Consider the following 16,235-nt stretch of genomic DNA (forward strand, 5'->3'; position numbering starts at 1 on the left):
GTCCATTGGGGCTGCCGAGGCTTTATTGGTGCTCAGAGGCAGAGGGTGACACTCCTGGGTGCGAGACCCGGGTCAGGAGGGCCCGCACCCGGCCAGCAGAGGGTCGTGGTCTGCAGCCAGGAGGCGCCATGAGGAGCAGCCAGGGCTCGCCCACCCTGGGGGAGGTCTGGGAGGAGCCAGTGAGCATCTCAGACCCCACCCCTGGGCTGGGTGGCTGTGGGTGGGGCTGCTCCTTCTCTGTGTTGAGCTGTGCTGAGGCTGGATGGGGTGGGAGGTCCAAGGACTGGCAGGGAGGTGGGGCCTGAGCCCGGCTGGCCCTGCAGGGCCATCAGCAGCTGGACTTCTGGCCTGAGGAGAGACTACAGCAGGCCGGGCGGGAGCAAGTGGGGCGGCAGAGAAGGGACACACAGGAGGCTCGACGGCAACAGCTGGGCTGGCAGGAGGAGGTGGGGGCACAGCAGGAGGGCACAGGCACACAGGAGATGGGCCTGCACACAGGGCGGCAGAGGAGGGACACGGAGGAGGGTCTGCAGCAGGAGGTGGTGCAGCAAGTCGGCTGGCAGCTAGACTGCTGGCAGCATGGAGAGGAAGTGCCAGAGCAGACAGGCGCACAGCAGATGGATTTGCAACAGATAGACTTGCAGCAGACGGGCACACAGCAGGACTGCTGGCAGGGGGAGGAGGTGCAGGAAATTGGCTGGCAGCTAGACTGCTGGCAGCATGAAGAAGCCCCACAGCAGATGGGCACCCAACACACAGGTTTGCAGCACACAGGCTTGCAGCAGATGGGCAAGGAGCAGGCCTGCTGACACGGGGAGGAGGTGCAGCAATCCACCTGGCAGCTGGACTGCTGGCAGCACGAGGGCGTACAGGAGCTGGTGCAGCCTGATTGGCAGGGGCTGGGCTCACAGGCCGCCTGGCAGCAGGGGCTGGACACACAGCTCACTGGGGTGCAGACCAGGGTCAGGCAGGGGGCCGGGGCGCAGCAGCTTGGGGTGCAGCAGGGGGGCTCACAGCAGCTCTCTGGGCAGTCATCCACCTGCCAGGAGTCAGTGCAGGTGCTGGAGCAGATGGACATGGTGGACGCGGCCATGCTGGGGTGGGGAGGAGGTGAGCTGGGGGAGGTGTGAGTGTGGGAGTGTGTGAGGTTCTTTGGGCTCTCCGGCTTTTATATCCTTCCTGGCCTTGTTGTTCCACGACCCACAGCCTCCCCTTCCTTGTACCTGAGAGGCAGCGTCTGTTATGATTAGGGGTGTTTGTTTGCTGGTGATATTGCCCAGCTCCCAAATCTCCTTTCACACCTAGGCTATAGCCTGTCACATGTGGAACCTCAGGGGCGGGAGTAGGTGTGGGCCTGATCCCAGCTGGCTTCTGGAGGCAAGGAGGGCTGTGGGCATCCAGCGGGTGGGATGTGCCTGGGGCCATCCTTGGTTGCTGGGGCATCATCCAGCACCTGCTGGGAGGTGATGGGGCACCACCCAGCAGCCTCGGGACACGGGCTCCCTCTGCAGGAAGCCAGCCTTTAGGAATTGTTTCCCGTGGTGCAAACTCCTCCTCTAGCATGATCCTTCCCCGGCTGCATGACACAGGACTCGCCAATTTCTAATCCCCATGGCCTCTGTGCCTCCTGGCCTCTGTTCGTTGCCCACCTTGTCCTTTGCTTGGGAGGCAGCAGGACTGTTCCAGGGCCAGGATCGTGGGCTCAGCCTGCGCCTTGTTCAGACACAATGACAGCATCCTGGGCTGTGGTTTTGGGTCCTGAACCTGTGAAGTGGCTGTGCTTGGCAGCCGGCGACTGCCAGCCCTCACCACTGCTGGAGCCATCTCCTGTGTGTGCCCGGCACTGCAAGCATCTTCTTCTCACCAGCCCTGCCTACAGGCCCCATCGCACACCCCCAGGTCAGCCTCAGGCAACTCTCTCGGCAGCACGATCTTTGATGATGAGTTGTTGTCACCACAGGGCATAATGAAGTCCTGAGCTTCTCGCCTTCTTAAATGGCCCTGATCACTTTCCAGGAACCTTGCTACTCACCAGCTAATTATAATATTGTGATTTCACATTTTTATTTAAAAATTCAAGTACACATATGCATATTCCATTGTAAAATAAGACATATTACACAGTGTTGAGGAGAATGTCTTTGTTGCTCTGAATCTGGCAAAGCTGGACACAACCTCTCATTCTAAAAGTAATGCTAACCTTCTGGGCCAGACCTGTCCCCACAGGGCTTTCTGAAATAAGACAGAAGTTGACCAGCTATGGCCAGCGGCCACACCCTACCAGTGCTGCCCATGTTGTAAGAAGCAGGCTGTGGAGGCAGGGGCGGCCCTTCAGCCTTACGCAAAGTGTGGTGTTCCAGGGAGAGAGTCCTCCCACTCTTGTCCCTGGGGGCATCTCCTCTTTAAAGTGGGTCCTCACTGAAGAGGCAGGAGGAGCAGCCGGTAGAAGCACAGGATCACTGGAGCAGCCGGAGAGAAGGTGCAGCAGTGGCCAGGGAGCCCCATAGTGGTGGCCCTGAACATTCCTTCCCCCGTCCCCATCACTGGAGGAGTTACAGCCCGAAACAGGGAGAAGGGGAGCAAGGAAGGAGAGGCCATGCCCCTCCCCACGGCCTTCCCCGAGGCCCACTCAGACGTGCATGTGGGAAAGCTGGGGATAGGACTGGGTTTCGGATGGAAAAGAAAAGTTTGAACTGGTCCATTTGGGGCTGTGGATTTGGTTCTGCTCTTAAAGGCTATAATAGCTTTATGGTGCACTTCAATCATCGATAGTTCAAGTCCCATTATCAACATTTCTTTTTGTAAAAAAAAATTTCTTTTTTGTAGAGAGCAGGGTCTTGCTATGTTGCCCAAGTGTTCTTGAACTCCTGGGCTTAAGTGATCCTTCTGCCTCGGCCTCCCAAATTGCTGAAACTACAGGCATGAGCCACCATGCCTGGCCCATCATCAGTATTTCTGTGCCAAGTCTCCTAACTTTTCTTGCTCATTTTCTTTGCTGTCCTCAGCTCCTATTATTCAAAGATAAGTTTCATGTGGGCAGGAAGTGTGTTTATCTTGTTCACCACTCAATCTCTGAGGGCCTAAAATAATGCCTGAAATAGGGAAGATCCTTCATAAAAATGGGCTGAAATAATAAATGTTTTTGGAGAAACTATTGAAGAGTAATTCTGAGCTCTGAGAATGATTCCACCGTGCCACCTTTTTCTTACGCTATATAAAACTCTCTGTCAAGTTCTGTTTTCATGTGTGGGGAACTGGCTTACATCAGATGGCCATCTAGCTGAGAAAAATTAGGAAACCTGGTTTAACAAACAAAATCTGTATTTGAGGGCACCAGGAGGCACCAAGACAGCTGAGACTTGAGTGAGTGAATCACCATTAGAGGGAAAGTGCACCGAAGTGAGCCCAATATTTCTTGTGGATTTTCTTATTGAGGCATTTACTGATTCACAGACCACAGCTGTGAGGCTGAGGCTGAGCACAGCTTTGAGTGGGTCTCATGCAACTGGAAGACAAAAACACAGAGTTCAGGACCTGACAAGGGGGAGGGATTCTGGTAAAACAACAACAACAAAAACAGACTTTCAGTTGGAAACAGTGAATATAAGTGAAAGATTACTCCCTAGGATGAAGGAAAAACCAGAAAGAAGAATGAAGCCCACCTTTGAATCAGCTCGTATTCAACTCATATAATTTGTCCATAGCCTAACTGCCTCCCAGAAACTAAAGTGATCTCTTCTGGAGACAGCAGCATCAACAGAGGCTCAAATCATCTCGGACATTTTCATGAAGTCCTGGATTCAGTCAAAAATTACTAGGGATACTAGAAGACAAACCAACTGACCAAAGGACCAAGAGGAAAAAACAAACAAGAGAAACAGATACACGGGGCCTTTAGATATTAGAAGTGTCAAACTGGAATTTAAAGTAGTGCTGATTAGCTTGCTCTGGAAAACAGAGGACAAATGGAGAATTTCGGTGTCAAACTAGATTTATGAAATGGAATCAAACAGAAATTCTGGAAATGAACATAATAGCTGAAATTAAGAACTAAGTAGATTAGCTAGACAACATATTAGACAAACCTAAAGAGAAGATTAGTGAAGAAAGGGAGATGAGGAAATGTCAAGCCTGAGTACAGAGATGGGAAAGAAAAGAGGGAAATAAAGAAAGTGGAGTAATAAGCATACCCTTATGTTGTAAATAATTATGAATATAAATGGTTGAAATCATAGAAGGAGATGAGTAAAATAAGGGTAGTAAAATATTGGAAGGTATAATAGACAAGAAGTTTAAAGTGCTGAAAAACATTAACCCATAGATGCAAAAAGCGTTTAAGAATCTTTAGCAAGGTGAATACAAAGGAAACTACACCTGTGCATATTGGGGCAGAAATCCAAAGACAGAGAAAAATTTAAAAACAGCCAGAGGGGGGGAAAAATACTACCTTTAAAGAAGCAACAATAACGTTTACAGATGACTTCTTAGTAGAAATGATGGAAGCCAGAGGATGATGGAATGATATATTTACTGTCTGAGAGAAAAGAAGCACCCAACTAGAATTCTACACCTGGGAAGAAGATCCTCAAAAATGAGGACAGGAAAATGACGTTCTTTGGATGCTGACAGGATGTGTCACCAGCAGGATCTGCACTAAGGAAAATAAAAAGATAATTAGGCAGAATGAAAATGATCACAGATGGAAGCAAGAAGTCAAAGAGGAAATGAAGTGTAACAAAAGGAGGACACACATGGGGAAATCTAAATGAATATTTACTGTATAAGATGTCTTAGAAGTTGTAAAATATTTATAGAAATAAAATACATGGCAAGAAGTTCACAAAATTCAGGAGGGGGCTACATGAAGTCAAAGTGATCTTAGTACACTGTACTCTCTGGGAAATAATGTAAGATCTAATTTACATTAGACTTTAAAAAGTCATAGATTCATGTTGTAATCTCCACTAGAGTAATCAAAGAATATACAACTCAGGAGGAAGGAGATGAGTGTAGTGGGTTGAATCTTGCCTCCCCAAAAGTCATATCCACCCAGAACCTTGCTGTGTGAGGCTGGTCTTGCATTGCTATAAAGAAATATTTGAGACTGGGTCATTTATAAAGAGAAAAGTTTAGTTGGTTCATGGTTCTGCAGGTTGCACAGGAAGCACGGTGCTGGCATCTACTCAGCTTCTATGGAGGCCTCAGGGAGCTTTACTCATGGTGGAAGGTGAAGGGGAAGTGGGCATGTCACATGGCAAAAGCAGCAGCAAGAGAAAGAGAGTGGAGGATGGGAGCTGCTACACACTTAAACAACGAGATCTTGCCAGAGCTCCTTCACTATCGCAAAGACAGCAGTAAGTCATGAGGGATCCACTCCCACGACCCAGATAGCTCCCCTCAGGCCCCACCTCCAACAGTGGAGATCACATTTCACAATGAGATTTGGCAGGGCCATCGAACCAAACCATATCACTCACAATGTGACCTTACATAGAAATAGGGTCTTTGCAGATGTAGTTAAAATGAGGTCATACCAGGTTATAGTGAACCTTAAATCCAATGACTAGTATCTTTATAAGAGAAAGGGGAAGGAAGTTCAAACACACACACAAAGGGAAGAAGGCATATGACAACCAAGGCAAAGATTGGCATGAGGCAGCTATAAGCCAAGGGAAGCCAAGGTTTGCTGGGAGCACCAGAAACTAGAAGGGGCAAGGACAGATTCTCCCTTGGGACTCAGAGAAAGCATGGCTCTGTGGATAACTTCATTTCAGGGTGCCTGGCCCTCAGAACTGTGAGATAATACATTTCGACTCTTATAAGTCACTTTTTTGGTGTCATTTGCTGTGGCAACCCTAGGAACTAATATGGTGAATGGAACATGGGGGAATAACAATCTCAAAATACTAGATCCACAAACGGTAAAGCAAGGAGATAAAAGGGAGTAGATTCCTTGCATAAGCAAAAACCAAAGTGAGATGGGAGGTTTAAGCTCAAACGTATCAGCAACGCCCCACATTCTTGCCAGTCCTGCATAGCAGATGTGTTGTTACTTTAGTCAACACAGCTGTTTAGAGAGAGTCACTGGGGTTTAAATTTGCATTGTTCTGATGACTCATGATGTGGAGCGTGTTTTCATGTATTTATTTGCCATCTGTATCTGCTCTTCAGTGAAGGGTCTATTTAAGTCAATTATTATATGGCAAAATACTAAGCACCATGGGGTTCCATGCGTATAACATTTTGGAAAAGGTAATAGTAAAGGGACCAAAAAAAAATCTGTGGCTGCCAGGGGCTAGGATGGGGATATGAAATGACTACAAAGGGCCATACGGAAATTTATGGGATGATGAGAGGAGTCTGTGTGTTGATTCAGTTGGTAGAGACACAACTGTCTATTTGTCAAGACACCAAATCCACACAACAGGAAAAAAAAATACAAATATCCTATATTGATTAACTAACTTGAATCTAAAATTAAAAGCTTTCCTACAGAGCCAACTACAGACCCAAGTACTTTCACTGCTGAATGTTCTTAAACACCTGGGAGAGAAATAATACCAGTCTTAAATTTGTCAGCTTGTTTTATTAGGCTGCCATAATTTTCCAGACCTTAGGAAGTAAGGCCTGAAGTATTGGCCTCTATAAAATAACAGAACTAAATTTTTGTTCAATAAGGAAATAGAGAACTTGAAAAATGACATAAATCTACTAGGTCTAACAGATATATGCAAAAGCACACAACCCAACTACAGCAGAAAACTCACTCTCCTCAAGTTCACATGGGACATTCTTCAGATTAGACTATACCTTAGGCCACAAAACTAGCCTTAATAATCTAAATTGACTTAAATCATACAGAGTATCTTCTCTGATTACAATGGAAAGAGAAACTAGAAATCAGTAACAAAAGAAAAGCTGGAATTCACAAATATGTGTAAACTAAACAGCACACTTTCAAACAACCAATTGGTCAAAGGAGAATTCAAAGAGAAGATAGAAAACTCTTGGAAAGGAAAGAAAAAGAAATCACAGTAAACCAAAACTTATGAGATGCAATGAAAGCAGTACGTAGAGGGAAATTGATAGCTATGAATGCTTACATTAAAAAAATAGAAACATCTCAAATCATTAATCTAACTTTACACCTTAAGGAACTAGAAAAAGAGCAAACTGAATCCAAATTGAGCAGAAGGTAGAAAATAAAGTCCAGAGCGCAGATAAATGGAATAGAAATTTTAAAAATCAATAGAGAGGATCAATAAACAAAAAAGTTGGTTCTTTGAGAAGAGCAGCAGATTTAACAAACTTCTATCTAGACTGATTAAAGGAAGACAGATTCAAATAACTAAAATCGTAAATGAAAATGGTAACATCACTACTGACCTTACATTAATAAAAATAATTATAAAGGAATATTATGAATATTTGTACCCAACAAATTAGATAACTAAGATGTAATGGAGAAACTCCTATAAACACACAAACTACCAACATGGCTACCTTTGCTGTTGATCTTTCTTCATTCATATTGCTTCAGGTTACTATCTACTGCCCTTTTATTTCAGCCTGAATTAGCATTTCTTGTAAGGCACAGCTTTCAGGAATGAGCTCTCTCAGGTTTTATTTACCTCAAAATGTGTTACTTCTTCACTTTTGAAGGATCGCTTTGCCAGATGCAGTTGTCTTTTTGGTTATTAGGTGCTCCCTATCCCTGTGCCCAAACCCAGCATGTTAAATATGTCATCCCACTGCCTTCTGGCCTCCATGGTTTCTGATGAGAAATCCACTGTTAGTCTTCTGTCCCACTGCTTTCTAGATTCTCTCTTTGTTTTGACTTCCTAGAGTTTGATTATACTGTGTTTCTATGTGAATCTCTTTGAGTTAGATTGATGTGTTTCGTCAGTTTTGGAAGTTTGGGCCATTATTTCTTCAACTATTTTTTCTGCTCCCACTGTCTCCCCTCCAACTGGAAATCCTGCTAAGTGTGTTGGTATGCTTGATGGTGTCCCACAGGTCTTTTCAGATTTGTTTTTTTCTTCATTCTCTCATCTGCTCCTCATTTTCTCTTCTACTCCTCAGACTAGAATTCTTTAATGGATCTATCTTCATGTTCACTAATTCTTATAGATGCTAAAATCTGCTGTTGAAACCATATCATGAGTTATTTATTTCAGTGATTGTACTTTCCAATTCCAGAATTTCTATTTAATTTCTTTTTCAAATTCCTCCTCTCTCTTTATTGATATTCTCTATTTGGTGAGGCATTATTCTCCTGGTTTATCTTATTTCATTGTCTGTGATTTTATTTAGTATTTTGAACATGTTTAAGAGAGTTGATTGAAAGGATTTGTCTAGTAAGTCCAATTCTGGGCTTCCTCAGGAAGATTTTCCATTGATTGCTTTTCCTCCTCATGAGTAGCTCATATTTCTTGCTGCTTTTGCATGGCACATACCTCTGGTGAAAACTGGACAGTGACTATTACAGTGGGATATTTCTGGGTATCAGGTTCTCCTCCCTCTGAGCAGTTTGCTGTTGCTGATTGTTGTGGATTGTGGTTGTTTTTGTTTGTTTCTGTCAGTTTTAAAAATAGTTTCTTCATCATGTGTGCTCACTGTTCTGTTAGCTTAGTGCTGAGATAGTAATTTGACAGAGAGTTCCTTAAACCCCTGGAAACAAAAAATATTTTTCTTTAGGGTTTGTAGCTGGTCTCTGTTGGTCCACACCCTCAGCACTCAGCTGGGGAGTTTGCAACTCTGCCTTCCCCTTCACTTCCTGCTTGCACCTTCACACTTCCTGCTTGCTCAGCGCCTGAAGTTCAGACAGAGGTGAGCATTGAGAGCTTCTCAGCTCTTTTCTGAGCCATTACCCCATCATAGACATGCATGGGGGCTTTCTGGACTCTTAAAAATATGTGGAATCTCCTAACTCCCTTATTCCTCAAAGCATGTCATCTCCCAGGTTTTCCTCCCAGGTGTTTTGGGAGTTTTCAATGTTTTTCCAACTGATCATTTTTGACTTAGGTGTCAGTGACTTGTTCATTTACCTTTAAACGTTGTAACACGCACCCTGCATATAGCTGTTCCTCTGCCTTGAGAAAGTCTGAGTTGGTGAAATAAGGCAAGCCCAGTGTGTTAGTCCTTCAGGGAGCCACCGGACGGGTCGAAACAGACAACTGCACTGCTTTGCAAACAAGGTCCCCTCTGCTTCCCTGGCAGCAGCACCCCACACCAGGACCTCCGGCTGCTGTCTTCCTGACTGTCACCCAGCTGGGGATGGGGGATGGGGCAAGGGGAAGTTAAAATCCACAAGGCTCTCCTATTGGGCTCTGTTGCTTTTACTTGATTATGTGTTCCCTTGCTTGCTGCAAACCTTCGACTGTTTTCCAGAGTTCAGAAAGAGTTGATTTTACCAGGTAGTGTTTGTCTGTTTTTGTTTGTGTATTAGTCCTTTTTCACACTGCTATAAAGATACTATCCAAGATTGAGTAATTAATAAAAGAAAGAGCTTTGATTGACTCACAGTTCCACATGGCTGGGGAGGCCTCAGGAAACTTACAGTCATGGCGGAAGGCAATGGGGGAAGCAAGGACCTTCTTCACATGGTGGCAGGAGAGAGAAGAAAGTAAGACCAGGAAAAACTGCTTTATAAAACTGTCAGATCTGGCGGATCACGAGGTCAGGAGACCAAGACTTTCCTGGCTAACATGGTGAAACCCTGTCTCTACTAAAAAATACAAAAAATTAGCCAGGTGTGGTGTTGGGTGCCTGTAGTCCCAGTTACTGGGGAGGCCAAGGCAGGAGAATGGCGTGAACCTGGGAGGCAGAGCTTGCAGTGAGCTGAGATCGCACCACTGCACTCCAGCCTGGGCGACAGAGCGAGACTCGTCTCAAAACAAAAACAAAAAAAAAAAACACCCAAAAAACAAAAAAACTATCAGATCTGGTGAGAACTCACTCACTATCCCGAGAACAGCATGGGGGAAGCCATCTCCATGATCCAATCACCAGGTCTCTCCATCAACACCTGGGGGTGACAGTTCAAGATGAGATTTGGGTGGGGACACAAAGTCCAACCATATCTGTTTGTTTTGCCAGTTTCTGATGTTCCGTGGAGGGACAGGCCCTTACAGTTACCCACTGCACCATTCCCTCTGTCATTGGTCTTAGCAGGCAGTTTGGACACTCTTTTTGAGGGCATTTCTAAGTATCTTTATGAATTCAAAATCTGCTAACACTCCAGCTTAGAAGAGCCACTTTTAGGAATTTAGGCAAACACGTACCTGAGTGTGGAAAGGTATATGGTGGAAACACCCACAAAAGTGTCATTTGTAATAATTAACAACTGGAGAGACATTCAGGGCCATCCACCTGGCATTGCAGCCATCAAGTGCAGCGTGTCCGCACTTTGGAACACTGCGCACCTAGCTGAAGAAAACCGTAAGATATTTTTCTTTATTAAATTGGCAAAGAAAGAATAATGTGTGCCCCTGACATTGTGATTGTATAGCTGTTAAGAAGTAAAGACTCGGGGACTCTTGCAGGCAACCTGGTGACAGCCACACCTTGCCAGCGTCCCTTGCCTGCAGTTGCATATCTAGGAATCTGTTCTCAGATTGGCTCCATCCTGTTTGAAACCACATCTGGCTACATCTGGACCTGTGTGTCCGTGTGTTTCTCTTGCCCTCTGGTCTGCATGTGTCCCCACGCTGTCCCGGGCTTCCTCTGCCACTGGGGTCTTCCTGTTCCCACCGGCCCTCTGCCCACCCAGCCCAGCACAGGGAATTCTGGAGGCTGTGTCTCTGTTCTCTGTTCTGCATCCCAGCGGCAAGCCTGGGGCTGGAGCAGAGGGTGTCCCTGAGTGTCTGTGAGCATGCACAGGAGGCCAGGATGCCCAAGCTGTCCATGAGTGGAACTCCGTGAGCATTGGGATAGCTGGAGCCCAAGTCTCCCCCCAGTCTCACCTCCCAGCACAGCTGGAGCCTGCCACCTGCCAAGAGTCAGTGCAAGTGCTGGAGCAATGAACATGGTGGACGTGGCCATGCTGGGGGTATGGAAGGGGTGAGCTGGGGGATGCAAGAGTGAGTGAGTGGGTGAGTGAGTGAGGTGCTTGGGGCTCTCGGGGTTTTAGAGACCCCCCCCATGTGTATTTTCTGGCAGGGCTCCCCACTGCACCTTCCTTTCCTGATTGCTTTTCCTGGTGGGTATCTAGGCTGTGGCACGTGTTCCTCCTAGGAACTTTTAGCACAGCCTTGGAGCTGTGTTGAACTGGCTGAGCTGTTCGGCCCCAGGAGCAAAAGTCAGACAAAAAATACAGCTGAGTGGGCAGGTGTGGCTGGAGCAGAGGCTGGGGCTTGGACGGACACCTGCTGCCTTAGGGCTGCTTGGTGTGGTCATACCGCAGACTCTGCATGCTGCCTGCGCTGAGCCAGGCATCTGGTGCACAGCTACATTGCCATGGTGTCTCATTCTCACTGCTGAGCAGAACTCTAGGAGTGGGTGCTGACCAGGGCAGGGTCTTGTTTCCAGGTAAACAAAGCCAGGCTTGACCCACTGATCTGAGAACAGGGACTGGAGGAGTTGCTGTTCTCAGCAACTGAGGAGGTGGAGGAGGAGGCTGTGAAGCTCTGGAAGGCACCTGGCAGGGAGGAGAAGGAGGCAGGGCCAGGCAGCATGGTGAGGGGCTGGGGACCCCGGGTCGGGGGTTGACGGGCTCTGAAAGGTAAGAGCCCCGTGGCTGCATGCCTGTGACATTTGGGCCAGTGTCCCAGTCTCGTATCTGTGGTCGTGTAGAAGGTGGTGTGGGGTGGAGAAGGGAGATGCCCACCCCCAAGGCAATGTCCTGGCAGAGAAAAAGAATTGTAAGATCTCTCCCCACTTTAGAGACAAAAGGGCACTGTGAGATCATTCACCTCCCCTGGGGTTAGTTCCCTGCTGTTGTGTCGTTGGAGCAGAGGTGACCCCGGCAGGGATCTGGGGCAGCTGCCTTTGCCTGCATCAAACAGATGCGGCCTCGGGCTGGAGAGCCTGAACGTGCATGTGCTGACACATAGGAAGCCCCGTCGGGAGGCGCCGGCTGACACACTGCACTCTGCCCAGGCACTGCTGACCTATCTCTGTGGAGATGGGGTGGTCTCTCCGTGTGGCCTCCGCTGTGGGATGTGGCTCTGCAGGGACACCCTGTTGCTCAAGCACCTCCTGACAGTGGCTTTGGCGTCCCTGGTGGCCCCACCTGAAGCAGCTGTCTCATGGGAGTGTTTTCCTTGATGAAGACCTCACAGCAGCATCCAGAATGCTCAGGACCTGGTCCTGGGAGGACGCTCCTGGGTTAAATGAGACGAGAACGTCAGGGTCACCAGGGCAGTGCACAGACCACTCTGATTCCAGTTTGCGAGCTTTTTGGGAAATGTGGATACGACTGTTGCATGATGCTCTGCTTCTTTTGATAACTATATATAGAGAAGTTGGCCGTCCTCAGCTGCACTCATGACGGGCAGGCGGGAGAAGGCTTTCACTCCCAGGAGGCACCTGCAGAGGCCCCTGGAAGAAGCACCGCCATATGGTACAACACTGAATTTCAAATGGTTCCACAAAAACTGGAATAAATGTTTTAAAAAACAAACAAACCTTTTATCATGGAATTAATGACATCTGGTTAATCGGGATGGTGGGATCCCCACTGTCATTCATTCTACGATAAAAGTTTCTTTAATCCCCGAGGTGTATCTCTGGAAAATACGCTGAGAGGAAGGATCCCATCCACTTATTTAGACAAGCTGCTAAGGCGTGTCCCCAGGCCAGAGAGCGCTGCTTGGCTTGGCACCTGCGCGGCCTGGGCTTTCCCCCGCAGCCTGCACACTGGCGCTCCCCTGTGTATGCGGCTCAGGTGAGCGCAGGGCCCTGGTTCAGGGCCTCCCCGTGGTGCGGCGCTGGCGCCATTCACCTCCGTTCCCTCGTGGATGGATATTTAGGTGGTTTCTAATTTTTCATGGTAACAAACAGTGCCGCTTTCGTCCATGCGCGGGCGACTTTTCAGCACTGCAGATGGCAGGGTCCAGGAGGGCCTCTCACGTGGTAAGATACGGCCTCGCCTCTTCCCAAAGCAGTGGGGCCAATCCCCCAGTTCCACAGCCAGCTTGAGCTCCTGCCTGCCACGTCCCGTGAGCGACGGCTGTGTCCAGCCTTTTCTTCCGGGACAGGTGGGGTGAGGTGCCTGGGGTTCCTGTGGGCAGGACCCTGCCTTCCAGGGGTGCCAATGTCTCAGGTTCCAGGGCCCTTTGGGCCGCTGTGTGGGAGTAGCCTGTCCATGCATATTTCCTCCTGGGAGTTTATGCCTTTGTCTCATTAACATCTTCTCAGTCGAGTGTCTTCTCTCACACCGTGGCTTCCTTTTTCACTGGTTTTCTGCTATGGTCTTGTGGCATAGAGAGGTTACCGTGGAGTCAAGTACATCGGCGTTTTCCTGAACTCTTGCTCTGCGTGTCTCATTGGAGAAGTCTGTCGTGCATTCACCTGTGTGCTGGTGATGGTCCCTGCAGCCCAACATCCCCGGGCAGGCCCGGTCAGAGGGGAGAGGGACTCGCAGGAACGTCCAGGAGCCCCGCCGCATGGCCCTACCAGGACCCGAGCCTGGAACTGGGAGGAGAGGAGGGCAGACCAGGGGCTCTGTTCCACCCTCACCCGGGCCCTGGGATTGGTCACTCACGAATAGCAGAGGTTTCTTGGACTCCCTCTCTGCGAAGAACCCACCCCCACAGCCCCCCTGGGGAGGGTGCCCGTTGTAGAGCCGGGCTCCCTCCAGCCACTGTGACTACTGGTCGTGTCTCTGGGTGCTGTCCCCACGGAGGTGATGCAAAGTGTACAACGCAGGCCAACTCAGGGCTGCCTGACATCAGTGCGGACAGCCATCCCCAGCTCAGACTGTGCGCTGGGCTTGAATGCGTGTGGAGGGGGCAGTGATGCCGGCCGCACGGATCATGAGTCAGTCAAAGCAGCGAGGTGGGGACTTGGTGCTGTGCACAGAGCAAGATGGGGGAGCTGAGGTCCCCAGAGACAGACACCAAGCACCCCAACAGACACCAGAGAGGGAGCTCATGGGGTCACCAGGTGAGGGACCTACGGCGGGATGGGCAAGCCCAGCAGAGCAGGGGCCGTCCCTATGCTTCTGGGCAGGGTGGGAGGAGGAGAGGCCTGAGCTGGAGCCGTGTGGACCCCTGACCCAGGTCGGGGAAGCAGAGCCACAGGGCCTTGAAGAACCTGGCCAGGTCTGCCCTGGGAGAGATTAGGGACAAGCCTTGAAAATCACAAGTCACGCACCTAAACCACATGCAGGACGTGCATTTCACGGGCAGGGGGCGGTGGGCCTTGGGGAATGTCCCAGTCAGCAGCAAGCATTCCACCCCCATCCCATCCCTCCACCCACCCCATGATGCTTATGTCCCCATCGAGCCCCTTGTCTCCTGTGCAGGTGCAGCACCCCTCACTCTCCCCTTGCGTTGCTGCTAAATGGGCAGAACCCTCCAGTGCGCGGCACACAGGGGCGGTGACCAGGTCCGGAGGCTACGGTGCCCGGACCCCAGACCAGCTTTCCGGCAGGTGACCCTGCAGGGTGGTCTCTCCCAGGTGGGACAGTGGGACGGTCCTCGGACCTGGGGAGCCCCACAGCCCAGGGCACGGCAGTGAATGACCAGGCTCAGGAAGACCCGAGCATGGGGGCTGAGCCAGGACTGAGCCTTCCTGGGCATGGCTGTGAGTCCCACCTGGTGACCTCCCTGGAGGAGTTAGGCCACTGTCCCCTGTGACTTCTAGGTTAAGTCACTCACTCCTAGAAACAGTTATGGCTGGAGGAGACCAATGTCAGCTCAAAACTGTGTGTCCCCAGGAGCACAACAGGAAAAGAGAATCAGGTGACCAAGGGGAGTTTATTGGGGAGCAGGAGGAGGTGCTGACAGGTTCAAGTCGAGGCCAAGTGACCCAGGGCAGAGAAGCTGGGAGGGAGGACAGGGGACCCAGCAGGCAGGTGGGTACCTGCTGGGAGGCAAGAGCTGGGGAACAGTGACGATGGAGGCTCCTGGGAGTAAGGAGGGGGAGGTCACCTCAGCACAGGGGAGACACGGGGACCCCGTCTCAGGTAGGGGCAGCCACCTAACCCAGGTCAGGACCTGAGCCAGCTGGCCCTAGTGGATGTACCCATCAGCAGCTAGACTCCTGGTCTGAGCAGAGGGCTCAGCAGGCTGGGCGGGAGCACACAGGGCGGCAGAGGAGGGACACGCAGGAGGCCGGGCGGCAGCAGCTGGGCTGGCAGGAGGAGGCAGGGGCACAGCAGGAGGAGACGGGCACACAGCAGGCAGGCCTGCACACGGGGCGGCAGAGAAGGGACACAGAGGAGGAGGGTCTGCAGCAGGAGATAGTGCAGCAAGCTGGCTGGCAGCTAGACTTCTGGCAGCATGAAGAGGAAGACTTAGAGCAGACGGGCACACAGTAGATGGGCTTGCAGCAGATGGGCACACAGCAGGCCTGTTGGCATGGGGAGGAGGTGCAGCAAGCTGACTGGCAGCTAGATTGCTGGCAGCATGGGGAGGAAGCTCCAGAGCACATGGACACACAGCACACGGGCTTGCAGCAGATGGACTTGCAGCAGACAGGCACACTGCAGGCCTGTTGGCAGGGGGAGGAGGTGCAGCAAGCCAGATGGCGGCTAGACTGCTGGCAGCATGAGGGTGTGCAGGAGCTTGTGCAGCCTGATTGGCAGGGGCTGAGCTCACAGCTCACGGGGGCACAGACCAGGGCCAGACAGGGGGGTGGGGCACAGCAGCTAGGGGTATAGCAGCTGGAGGCACAGCAGGGGGGCTCGCAGCAGCTCTCCTGGCAATTGTCCACCTGCCAGGAGGAGCCGGTACAGGTGCTGGGGGAGGAGACTCGGCTGACACAGCCCACGTCACTGGAGCAGACAGACATGGTGGATGCAGCAATCACATATGTCCTGGTGCAGCAGGTGTCAGCCATGGTGGGTGCTGGGATGGGTGGTGTGAGTGCTGGCGTGAGGTGTGTGTGTTTGCGTGCCCTGGCTGCTGAGGTTTTATACCCTCCCTGGGTATTTTCCTCACAGGAGTCTCACAAGCATTCCTTTTCCTTGTTGTGGCTGAAACTTTGCCTCCAGGCAACCCTAATTAGTTTACTTGCTGTGGGATGTTACTGTGGTCCCAGGACTGCTGCATGTGGTTGGGTGATGCTGG

The 16,235-nt window shown here is 50.2% G+C and overlaps 2 protein-coding genes across 2 annotated transcripts; both read right to left on the minus strand.

Annotated features, from left to right (window-relative positions):
* Positions 1-328: 328 nt before the first annotated feature.
* Positions 329-1,093, minus strand: LOC111533599 (keratin-associated protein 10-3-like). Its single transcript, XM_023200323.2, has 2 exons — positions 773-1,093; positions 329-664 (listed from the first exon to the last, which is right to left on the minus strand). Exons 1-2 carry the CDS (start codon positions 1,091-1,093, stop codon positions 329-331), a joined length of 657 nt encoding a protein of 218 aa, XP_023056091.2.
* A 14,064-nt stretch (positions 1,094-15,157) lies between these two features.
* On the minus strand, positions 15,158-16,021 carry LOC111526848 (keratin-associated protein 10-8). The gene has a single exon (XM_023192836.2). It carries the CDS (start codon positions 16,003-16,005, stop codon positions 15,226-15,228), a length of 780 nt encoding a protein of 259 aa, XP_023048604.2. The 5' UTR covers positions 16,006-16,021; the 3' UTR covers positions 15,158-15,225.
* Between the last annotated feature and the right edge of the window lie 214 nt (positions 16,022-16,235).

This window comes from Piliocolobus tephrosceles, chromosome 19, assembly GCF_002776525.5.
Source record: "Piliocolobus tephrosceles isolate RC106 chromosome 19, ASM277652v3, whole genome shotgun sequence".
Classification (NCBI taxonomy): Eukaryota; Metazoa; Chordata; class Mammalia; order Primates; family Cercopithecidae; genus Piliocolobus; species Piliocolobus tephrosceles.

Coding starts and splice junctions, on each gene's coding strand:
- LOC111533599 (XM_023200323.2), bottom strand. CDS start 1,093: ATGGCCGCGTCCACCATGTCCATCTGCTCCAGCACCTGCACTGACTCC. Junction 665..772: donor TGCCCATCTGCTGCAAGCCT/GTGTGCTGCAAA, acceptor CCCTGCCAGCAG/TCCTGCTGTGTGCCCGTCTG.
- LOC111526848 (XM_023192836.2), bottom strand. CDS start 16,005: ATGGCTGACACCTGCTGCACCAGGACATATGTGATTGCTGCATCCACC.